The sequence below is a fragment of the Pundamilia nyererei genome, unplaced genomic scaffold, assembly GCF_000239375.1.
Source record: "Pundamilia nyererei isolate P.nyererei 1_Seehausen unplaced genomic scaffold, PunNye1.0 scaffold00292, whole genome shotgun sequence".
Taxonomy (NCBI): Eukaryota; Metazoa; Chordata; class Actinopteri; order Cichliformes; family Cichlidae; genus Pundamilia; species Pundamilia nyererei.
The window spans coordinates 308,633-320,500 of NW_005187693.1; the positions used below are offsets into that span (position 1 = coordinate 308,633).

The 11,868-nt window shown below is 41.0% G+C and overlaps 1 protein-coding gene across 1 annotated transcript; it reads left to right on the forward strand.

Annotated features, from left to right (window-relative positions):
* The first annotated feature begins 7,843 nt into the window (after nt 1-7,843).
* On the forward strand, nt 7,844-9,556 carry LOC102195182 (nuclear factor 7, ovary-like). Its single transcript, XM_005750912.1, has one exon. The coding sequence runs from the start codon at nt 8,149-8,151 to the stop codon at nt 9,529-9,531; it is 1,383 nt and encodes a 460-aa protein (XP_005750969.1). The 5' UTR covers nt 7,844-8,148; the 3' UTR covers nt 9,532-9,556.
* The last annotated feature ends 2,312 nt before the right edge of the window (nt 9,557-11,868 follow it).

Here is an 11,868-nt window from a genome sequence, read left to right on the forward strand (position 1 = left end):
GTGTGTGTGTGTGTGTGTGTGCAAATTATCACGTCCGTCCCCCTCCTTCCCTTTTTATTAAGGATTATGATTGAAGTGACCTCAACATTGTTACATTAAGATTCCAGAACAAAGAGGGTTTCAGAAATCAGTGGATGGATATAAGAACGTAAACACTCCAGAACGTCTGTACAAGTTTGGAATTCTTGGATGCCCAGGTTTTAGCCTGAGAACCAGGAGGATGGATGAGAATCAAATTCCCCTCTGTGTGTCCGTCCGTGGTGATGTGGAGTGACGTGGCGTGAAAGACTTTCCTTTTTTTTTTCACCCTCCTCCACCTCCTCCTCCGCCGTCTCTTTGGTCACAGAGAGGAGGTGACGTCTGCGCCACCTTCCTCCTCCTCTTCCTCCTCACCGCTCACTGTTCTCCTCCTTTTTTCATCACTGCTGGAGCACACACTCCATCTGTCTCTCTTTTTCTCTGCTCTAACCTTTTTTCTGGCACATAGCACACACTCTCTCTTTTTCTTCCCCTACATGTTCATCCTCTCTCACTCGCAGTAGCAGCGCCTCTCTTTCACCTTTCTCTCGCCCTCCCTCCATCTTTCACTGGCCTTCTTCCCTTCTCTTTTAACCTTCTCTCCATCCTCTCCCGTCGCCGCCTTCCCGCCTCTCTGCCTCTCCCATCTCTTTTCTCTCTCTCCCTCCTCCGCCTCTCCACCTCTCTCTGCATTCAGTCTATGCATCTGAGCTCAGCAGAAGACGCGACACCGGATGAATGTCAATGAATGACTGTTAAAGAAAATAGATGCTGTTCTTAGTTTGAGCGTGCAAAAAGCATTTTCTATCAGCGCTTATCTTCTGCCTTCTTTCTCTCGAGTTTTTATCATTTGTTTTCGCTCCCTTTAGTATCCATGAAATATGGAATTGCCATGGATGAATGAACAAATGAATGAATGGTTGGGATCTGTGTACTGACACGGAAACAGGAAAAGTTTGAGTGTGGTTTTTTTTTCTGGGGTTTTTCTTTTTTTATTAAGGACCTTGAGTTTTGGGACCGGACAAAATGCCCTGCGGTCTTTGATCCATGGACCCGCCGATCAGTTTGTCCATGCCTGTGTGGACAGCCTAGATGACTCTGATCAGCGGTGGTTCAGCTCTGACACTTGACTAACCTGCTGCATGGATGGACTGCGAAAAATGGAGGAGGGGAACCTTTCATTTCCTGACTCCCAGTTGGCAAACTTATTTCTCGGTGCTATTGAGTCAGAGCTCCCCCTGGTGGATGGAAAAAGAGGAACCACAGAGAAAAAAACTTCAGCTACATCTCTCTTCCCTACAGCAGTCCTTCAGGTATTCCATCATCCTGAGAAAAAAAAGCATAAATTATCACCATTTATGATGACTAGTCAAGTGACGCTTGTTTTAAATATTTAGTGAATGAAAAAAGATAAACCTATAAAACTCTGTGTTTGTTTGCCTTGTATACTGAATTATAGGCGTGTTGCTGCAGCGCCTACTGTGTTTTTTCTTCTTTCTTTTTTTTACATTTTCTTTTGATTTTATTTCTTATTTCAGCTGCCTTGGTAGTACATACACACCCCAATGTAACTTTTTTTGGTAAATCTTGCCAAAATTGCACTATAGTGCATGTGTAAAAGGGAGCATTTCCATGTAATCTGGCAAACAATAGCCCAAATCTGCATTCACATACAGGCAGAGTGTGGTCATGAAGACTCATTTGCCTCAGAGCAGATAAGTCGCAGACATAGGATAAGTGAAGTGGGTTGTTAAGAAGAAGCGAGGGCCAATAGATGGATAAAAACAAACAAAAAAAACCCTGCGAAGATTGTTTCTGTGCTAAACCCAGCGGGACGGGAGCCGAAGATACAAGTACAGAGTTAGGAGCAAAAGGATGTGTTGTTCCAGCAGTGTAACATGTGGTGTGAAGAGAGACGTACTTTCATCTAAAAAAGCGCCAGGCTGTCGAACAGGGTGTTCACTTACGGTGTGTGTTGAGGATCAAAAAAAGTGTGTTTTTGACTTTTTATGTAGGCAGACAGCAGATTCTCTTTAATCGGGGAGGAACGAGAGATAAAAACAAGCAGGAACACATGGGCACACTGGTTAAAAAAAAGTGTTATCCCTTATGTGAGGATCTAGCCATTTAATATTAAGAAGAACCTGATTTTTTGTAGGTTTTGTAAATGTTTCTTGGAAACAGGAGTTCCTTTAGAAGCTGAAATAATCTCGTTAATTCAGTTAATCTTCAAAGTGTGGGACTAAAAGGTCCTGCTGGGACAGAACAGCCAACTTTTCATTGATTCTGAAAAGCTACTAAGGGTGCAATATATTAGTTGTCTGTTCAAGATGATGGTGGTGATTCTGCCTACACAGCAGCTACGCCTCGAAGAAACCGCTACAAGCTTCATTCTCTAAAATATATTGGCAACATACTGTTTTGAAAATGACATTTTTTATGAAGTGTGAAAGACAGATAACAGGAGGAATATATGGAATATCTAAAGCATTATCCCTCCTTCAGGAGGAGAATAAGGAAGATAGGAAGGAGGAAAAATGAGTGTGCAGAGCTGAGGTTAGACTCTGCTGAATGTGGGGATTACCACGCTGAAATTCATAATGCAGTCCATCATCTTTCCTTTCACCTCCTCTCTCTCTCTCTTCCTTAGCTGTCCAGTGACTCAGAGAAGCAATCACACTAAAAGCTTTTTCTTCTCTCGACCTCTGTTTTTTTTTTTGCCTCCCTGCGTGTTGATAAAAGGTACGAGAAAGCAACAAAGGAAGGAGGAAGGCGCTGCAATAGCTCGCTAATTAATTTGGTGTAATTTTTACATTTCATGCCTCTGCAGATATCGAGCAGCCAAACAGGAACCAGTTGCTAGGAAACGTAAATAAAAAGCAGCGCCGAAAATTTGGAAGTTAAGTTGAGAGAGCGGGAGTTCAGGCAAGGATAATTTCCTCATAGGCAAAAGGAAAGATCACACTTTATCCAAATAAGCTACAAAATAAAATTTGATGACATTCATTTGTTAAGTACTTTATGAGTACAGCTGCTACCAGTGAGAGCCAGTGCAAGACCAGAATAAACAAATAACACAATCCCCACCAGCACAAAGTTGACCGCAGCTCATCTGCAGGACTAAGAAATGTAATTTGTATAATAATTATAAGAAAACCAAAACCCATTTCTGTCATCGCTGTTTCTCCCCCTCCTCCGTTTAATGCGTTAATCCCATCTCCTATCAAGTAAAATCCAGCACTGAAAAATGAAGCCAAGCAGAAGTGATAAAAACTGCAGTTCCTCTAAAGGCCACTTGAGGCTTGATGTTAGTTCAACACGTTTCGTAACTGCAATGATAGTATTTTATTTGTCTATTATTATATTATTATATTTGCACTATTTATCAAATATATAAATTGCCCTCTAGTTAACAATTACAGCTTAACCAGGCTAGCTAGCTGATATCTTAGCTGATAATGATCAAATGCTAGCTTAAAGCCTTCAAAATCCAACGGGTGATGTTACATCAGCTACATCCATTTTTTATTCGTTGTCTGGGAAACCATCGGATATCTGCCACATAAACCAGACAATTAAAAATTTAAAATATATCCTAATAAACTTTCTGGCGTACTGAGATGACTGCCGATAATATGTGGATAGTCATTGTGAGACCTCTTGACTGAAAATGAGTGACTGAGCTCATAAACTCAGTGTGTTTACAGAGCTGAAGACTGAGCCGTTTCCCCATAGATTTCTATAGGACCAATAGTTTTTTTGTAACAATCGCAGCTATCGCCCTCTGGTGGCCTTCAGATATAATGCAGGATTAAGGCACTTCTGCATCACCTTCATTTTTCTGACATTAATGTCCATGTTTTGTAAAGAGTTTGAGTCACATCATTTAGATACCTAGTCAATAGTCAGTGTGGTTGCTAGCCTTCAAAGTAAACATCTGGAAATGGATCAAAAGTATTGCTTAGCAGAGAGGTCAAGGTCTTAAAGATACAATCAGAGCTCAGCTGTACACACAGAGACATCTTTTTAAGAAAAAAATCAACAGCAGTGTGAGTTTACAATCCCAATATTGTCAACAAATTAATAAATAAATGCTTTATAGTTTACAGTGGGTAGAAATAAAAACACTTTGCTGCTACCTCTTTGAGATATATATTAAGCTACTTCAGTAAATCACATTATCACATAAAAATATCAGGACTTTGTTCTATTTTTGAACAGTCTCGGCTTTATGAGCAAGCGATTGAGAGTAACAATAAGAAATAGAGAGATGCTGTGGCTGCAGATTTGGGCCAAAAGACTTTGTTGTGTTTGCTTCAGGAGTGACAGATGGGTGAAGTTTACTGTGTTTTAGTACTTGGAGTGGACAAACAGCCCATAAAGTCCATCACTGATAAACTCCATCCGCTTTACTCCCCAAGCAAAGTGAGATAAACAACCCCCTCAAACCCAATTTAAACCCCAGTACTGGGGGCTGTACAGGCAGCTTATAAAGACACAGAGATGATAATTAGAGAGACCTAGAGAAAGAGAGACAGACAGAGATATTGGAATTATTCTATTTTTGTTATTCCTCGTTGAAAAATACATATTTAAAGGAATATTCCATGTATGTATTGAATAACCCCTGTTTTCTTGCCCCATCCAATGGTGTAATCTGTTGCTGCGAGGTGGCGTCTCACACAAACGCTTCCTTCTGCAGCTCTGCAATGCCAATGTGATGAAATTATTATTATATCATTATAAATAAATTATTTTTCTTGCTTAAAAAAACTGTGTTGTTTGTATGCTTTCCCTCCTGCTGTAGTAGCTTTCAAGGTTACACTCTCATATCTCTGAGCTGTGTCTGCTGGAGCACCAGCTCTTCTGTTAATTGGTTGTTTCTGTCTACACAGAGAAGCACCGCACGGGAAATAGAGCCTTCTGATCCAAAGTTTAATCATTAGCTACTTATATAGGGTATTTAATTACTATGTGTGTTTATGAAGCAGAAGCTGTTTTAGGGAGAAAATAACGTTCTTACATAACAGGACACTTTTAATTATATTAAAACTTACTGATTTAGAAACCCATAAACTTGATTTGACTTCTATACCTTTAAAAATATCTAAATGTTAATAGGTAATCATTATCATTAAGGCCTTGGTTGTGCCTTTATTTTCCCCATATTCTGCTCATTGTGTATATATTGGCAAATACAATATGGATGGCCAAGGAAAAGGAAGGCATGAAGTACCTCTATATACTTACACATCATGAAAATACAGTATTAAATGGTAAACTGGTAAAAAAGTATGGAGTTCCTCAGGGTTCTTTGCTAAGGCCGAAACGTTACGAGGCAGGATTGTAAAAATACTACATTTATGGCTTTGCAAATGATTTCCAACTTCATAGTCTGATGACAAAAATCAGTTGGTTTATGATACTGTGAAAGGCCTCAAAATACTAATTAATTAATGCTACTTTTTAAAAAAGCTACATTTGACTGCTCCTTTGTCAACCTAGCATGTAGCTCCACATGTTTGTCAGATTGCGCATCCTGATGTGACACCAAAAAGAATTGCTCTCCGGCTGTCATAAAACCAAAGGAAAATAAACCTAAACTCCAACTTCTTATCCCAGATGACATTACCTTGTCCTCTGTGCTAATAGGAAAAACCTCATAGTCATGCTCAACTACATCTCTAGGCTTGCCTTCTATTAAATTTTTATATTGACAAAATTAAAAACATCCTGTCCTGGAGTGATACTAAAAAAGAAATCAATAGATTTGTTACTTCTACATTGATTATTGTCAGGAGGACTGCAGCTAACAGTGCATCATGATTTTATAGAGAAAAAGTATCCAACTATTTAAAGTATTCAATAAATAAAAAAAACTGTCATCTTGTTGCTGCCTAAGTCTTCCTTTAACATTTAGGTTAGCTTAGGTTACAGACACTGAATCCACTGAAGTGTAGGAAAGCATTAAATGAAAGTTTTCATCATCTAGTAAAGCCATTTTGATTTTCAGCCTCTCTGGGTAGATCTGACCAGAAAAGAAGGCCAGAATTTAAGTAGTCTTTACAAAACACGTGTAAGAAAGTAGTGACAATAACAAAAGTCTACATGTTAACATCAGACAGAGCTTTCCGTCTTTTGGTTTCATAACAACTGATTAAAATCAAACTGATAAATCCTGTTGGATCCTAGAGAAAAAAGAGCAACAGCAAATTAATTGTGATTAATTGTCTGTTGATGAAAAGGAAAAAACCCTTAACACTCTTTAATATGTTGATCAAAGATTTGTAATCTTTGAAGTTGATTTGGAGGATTTTTGACTGACTCCTTCCTTTGACATGTAAATCCCGATCAGCGCCTCGGACGGATGCTTTTTGGTTCAGCACGAAGGTTTGTAGCCTGGGGTGAGTCTTAACTTGAGTTTCCATCGAGGATGTGAAAGCAGTTGTAGCTGCAGGTTGTTTTCATAATTAGCTCCACTACGAGAGGCAGTGTCACTCCAAAGGCAATCTTGCCTAATTACCTTCCTCTGCCGCTGATATTGCTATCTTTGTAAGAACCAATTAGAGTCTAAACATTGCATGGGCATTTCCTTTATGGTCCAGGAGCTTTATGACTCGTTTAAAGGATTAAAACTAAGACCAGTAGCTGACATTAGTTGTCTTAAGAAAAGTACAAGTTTCTGTGCAGATTCAAATGGGCCGTCACGGCTGGTTCATACCGATGAAAACTTCACAGCAACCTTCCAATTTAGGCACACACTCCCCATCGTAGCACTGCTGTTTACTTGTTGTAGTCTAGAGCCATCTAGTGGTTAAACCAGATAAGTGCAGTCTACAGTTCTAAGCTGCCCCAGTGTTTCGAGCTCAGATTTAAAGAATAAAGTAGCAAAAATGTAATTCTTTCTTAGTAAATGTAATTAAATTTTATTATTACATTTATTATTAATTGTATTTAAAATAAATCAATGGAGTTGTATATCAGTACATTTATACATAAAAATATACATCGTATATACATAAACATACAATTTACAAACATACATTTGTACATTTTTTGTGTTGAAATGTTACTGAGATTCATTTTATGTAACTGATTTATTGTTTTCTTTAAATGAAATCATTAATGATACGTTTTAGGTTCACGTTCTTTGCATGAAAACTTTTGCATGAAAGTGATCACATCTGGAGACAAGCAGCAACAACCAAGAACATAAATCTCTTTTAGGATGAAGACTGGGTTTAAGGTTGGGCTAATAAATGAATGGAAGTCCTGTGTGTTAAGCTGGCATGGTAAAGTGATTACTCATAACAGTGTACTCGAACCTGATTGCATCCCCCCTCTGCTCTGCCTTGTGTGGCCACTTTCTGCACACACATACACACACACCAGTAAAAGGGGAAAAGAGGGACATCAACATGACAGCTCAAAAAAATGAACAAGTCCACAAAAACACATGAGCCCTTGGTCTGGGGACCCAGGCCCATGACAGTGTGAATGCATTACACTCTCGCTGCTGGGGAACCTAACAAATAACCAGAACAAAGACTAAAATAGAGCATGTCAAACAGCTGCACCGCTGAGGGACCTGTGCGACTACTGTGACCTGTTTTACAGTTGCTGGCAGGTAAACAACTGATCTCTGGAATGAAACACGTTCTCGTTTATGTGTGATGTAGCAGCTATAAGTTTTAGAAAAGTTTTCATTTTGTGACCTGTCCAACTGAAATGGAGGAAAACCTGTTTTACAGCTTTTTAGCAAATGGCAGGATGACATTTGGCATCTGGAATGAAGCATTACAAGTGAAGCAACATGTTTCTCCTTATCTAACTTGCGTGAAGCGAACTAGGAAACAGATTGTTCTTCTTCCTCAGCAAAAAGAGACGCACAGAGGATCCGACTAAGTATGGACCAAACTAGCAGCTTCCTCTGGTCTGAGTGAGTCCAGCTACAGGAGAGGAAAGTGGAAAACTCCAACACTGCTGCCTCGAGCTGCTGAAGCTCCACACACTGAATTTGAGTTTGACCAAAAACACGACTCAAAGGAAGTTTCAGTGAAGTTAGCAAAGGAGGGAGCCGGGACTGACTGTACTTCCTGTCTGCTGTTTTCAGCTTCACTCACAGACTTCATGGCTTCCAGATCAGAGGAGGATCTCTGCTGTTCAGTCTGTCAGGAGGTCTTCAGAGATCCTGTTCTTCTGTCATGCAGCCACAGCTTCTGTAAAGACTGTCTGAAGAGATCGTGGAGAGAGAGACCAATACATGAGTGTCCATTTTGTAAGAAAATATCAGTGTATGATCCTCCTTTAAACCGAGCTTTAAAGAACCTGTGTGAGTCATTCTTACAGGAGAGAGATCGGAGAGCTTCAGAGGCTCTCTGCAGTTTGCACTCTGAGAAACTCAAACTCTTCTGTCTGGACCATCAGCAGCCAGTGTGTGTCGTCTGCAGAGACTCCGAAAAACACACCAACCACAGATTCAGACCCATTGATGAAGCTGCACGACAACACAAGAAGGAACTTCAGGAAACTTTGGAGCCCTTAAAGAAGAAATTAAAGGTTTGTGAAGAAGTTCAAGTGAAGTTTGATCAAACAGCAGAACACACTAAGGTCCAGGCCCGACACACAGAGAGGCAGATTAAGGAGAAGTTTAAGAAGCTTCACCTGTTTCTAGCAGAGGAAGAGGAGGCCAGGCTGGATGCACTGAGGGAGGAAGAGGAGCAGAAGAGTGGGATGATGAAGGAGAAGATGGAGGCTCTGAGCAGAGACATAGCAGCTCTTTCAGACACAATCAGAGCCACAGAGGAGGAGCTGAGAGCTGAAGACATCTCATTTCTGTGCAGCTACAAGACTGCAGTGGAAAGAGTCCAGCGCTGCCCCCTGCTGGATGATCCACAGCTACCCTCAGGAGCTCTGATAGACCAGGCCAAACACCTGGGCAACCTGACCTTCAACATCTGGATCAACATGAAGGACGTGGTCTCCTACACTCCTATCATTCTGGACCCAAACACTGCTCATCCAGAACTCATCCTGTCTGAAGATGTGACCAGTGTGAGACGAGGAGGAGAGAGGCAGCAGCTTCCCGATAATCCAGAGAGGTTTGATTACTCCTGCTCTGTCCTTGGCTCGGAGGGCTTTAACTCAGGGACTCACAGCTGGGATGTTGAGGTTGGAGAGAGTACAGGGTGGATACTGGGTGTGTCAGAAGAGTCTGTGAAGAGGAAGGGAGACATAGACTCTGGATTATGGATAATTTGGTTCTATCGAGGTGAATACTCAGCATCGTCTCCATCAGCAGAGACGGTTCTCTCAGTAGAAAAGAAGCCCCAGAGGATCAGAGTGAATCTGGACTGGAGCAGAGGAAAGCTGTCGTTCTCTGATCCTGATACTAGCACACACATACACACCTTCACACACACTTTCAGTCAAAGGATTTTTCCATATATTGAAACTGTGGCTGGTAAAGTGAAGGTGGGTCCGATGAAGGTGTCAGTGGAGCAGATGAGTTGAGGATGATAATATTCCTAATGTTGTTTCCTGTCAGTGATTCGAAGCTGTTAAACTGCAGCTGTCCTCCTGCTGCCTCGTTGTTCCAAAGCTCTTTGTTTCACTGTTTCTTTCTGTTTCTGCTGCCCACCTTTTCACATGGGAAATCATTTCACTGCTTCTCACTGAATGACTCCCCAAACTAGATTTGAAATTCTATCAGATCTCTAATCATTACAAGTGATTCCAGTTTCTATTTGATGTGTGTAAATGGAGATGATTTAGTTTGCTGGGACTGACATGTGTTGATTGGGTGGAGCAGTTTGTTGTTGTCTTCTTGTCTGTTTATGACAACAATAAATATATTGTTTAAAAATCAAACTGCTGTAATAAAATAAACTAGTTGTGTCACGGTCCTGTTTCGGTGACCCAGTGTTTTGTATTATTATTCATCTTTGAGTTCATCATGGTTCATCACTGTTGTCGCATTGTACCCTCACCGTGCTGCGTTTTCCCTCCGTGTTTCTAGTTTCCCAGTTTTCTAGTTTGAGTTTGGTGTTTGTGTGTCTAGTTTAGCTTTCCTGTATTTCATGTTAAAGTTTTTCTCCAGCAATAAAGCTGCTGCCTTTAGTTTGTCATTCAGTCTCCGAGACCTGCATTTGGGTCCTACATCCTGGCTTCGGTCTTCTGGAGTCTGGAAGCTAGGAGCATGGGGGACTGGGGGAAACAGGAGTTTGCAAGCTGGTGGGAAGTGGAATTGGTTGCAGACAGAAGCACACGGGAGGGGGGGAAGCAAGACTGTGGAGGTCCGGGTGAGTTTGAAGGTGAGAATGGTCCAGAGATCCAGAGGAGGTAGGGGAGGCAGGCAGGTGTGAGTAAAAACGGTGCCAGCATCATTATGTGCAAAATATTTTAAATAGCAGAGGAGTAAAGTATCTGTGGAATCAACTGGTTAGCAAACAATCTGGGGAAGGTTAGTTGTGTGTGCTGGTCTTATATGCAGCCAGCTTCATTGGCTCCAGGTGTGGATCCAGGGTGTGGTGTCGTGTGGTCATGTGGCTCTAGTCTTTACTTAAGCATGTAGCCTGCCTCTTGTGCCGTGCTTTGGTCTTGCGTGCCACACTCATTAACACTAGAATAAAAAATTAATAAAGTTGGTGTCGGGAGCATGTCGCAAACATGTCTGCCACGAGGGGAGCCATATTGTTGTGAGGCGGCCTACATGGACGAGGTGAAGAACCTGGCATCGTGGTGTCAGGACAACAGCTGAATGTCTGCAAGACCAAGGAGCTGGTGGTGGACTTCAGAAGGAGTAAGCACCAAGTGTACAAGCTTCTTATCATCAACAGAGCTCCAGTGGAGAGGGTGCTGTCAACACATTGCTGTGCTAACATGGCACAAGACACTTTAACATTCCACTTGCACAATGTACATTTTTAGATTTTTAATTTAAAATTTCAATTTTTGAAAATGTAATTTACGTATTGTATTAGTGTCTTTTTTTTTTTTTGCACAGTCAAAGGAGCAGTTCAGGACACATTTCACTTTGTGTTGTACTCGTATGACTATGCTCGTGACATAAAGAATCTAGAATCTTTATGTAATTTTACTTCAATTAGATTTGATTTTAGCACATTTTCCCTTTTTAATTCAAATACAGAGAAATACTCTCTTTACTTTCTAAAGATGTGTTTTTTAAATAGATACATAGATAGATAAACCTTTATTAGTCAAACACGTGGGAAAATTGTTGTGTCACAGCAGAAAGTAGACAGTGCAAAGTTATAGCAGCAAAATTAAAGAAAAACAGTGGAATAGGAAAAAGAATAACATGCTATATACAATATAATAAAATACTACACTGTCAGAAAAAATACACTTAGTTTTATTGCACATGTGTGGATGTGTGTGTTTGCTCAACTGCAAACTTTTTCTTGTGGAGTCTGACAGCAGTAGGAAGAAAAGACCTGCGGACTCTCTGTTTTCCAACAGGAATGACCGTACTGCAGACGACCCTGTCCCACACACAGCCCTGAGTTATCACATACTGTGGTCGGTCGTTGAGGTAGATCCATGGAGTATCCTTTCTCACAGTGCTCCCAGCGTTCTTCAGGTGAGAGAGGGAATGATGTAGGAGGTGGGCCTTTGAAGATGTCCCACAAACTGTCCTCACCTCCATGGTCAAAAACACTCAGTGCGGTCCTCACAAGGATAGACTCGCCAGTGCGCACACACACGGAGGGGAAAGCTCTCTCATCAGGGCCAAACTACAGAGCTCCATTCTTCCTGTTTCTGACAGCGGAGAGCACGCCGTGTTATCTATGACACACACACACACACACACACACACACACACACACA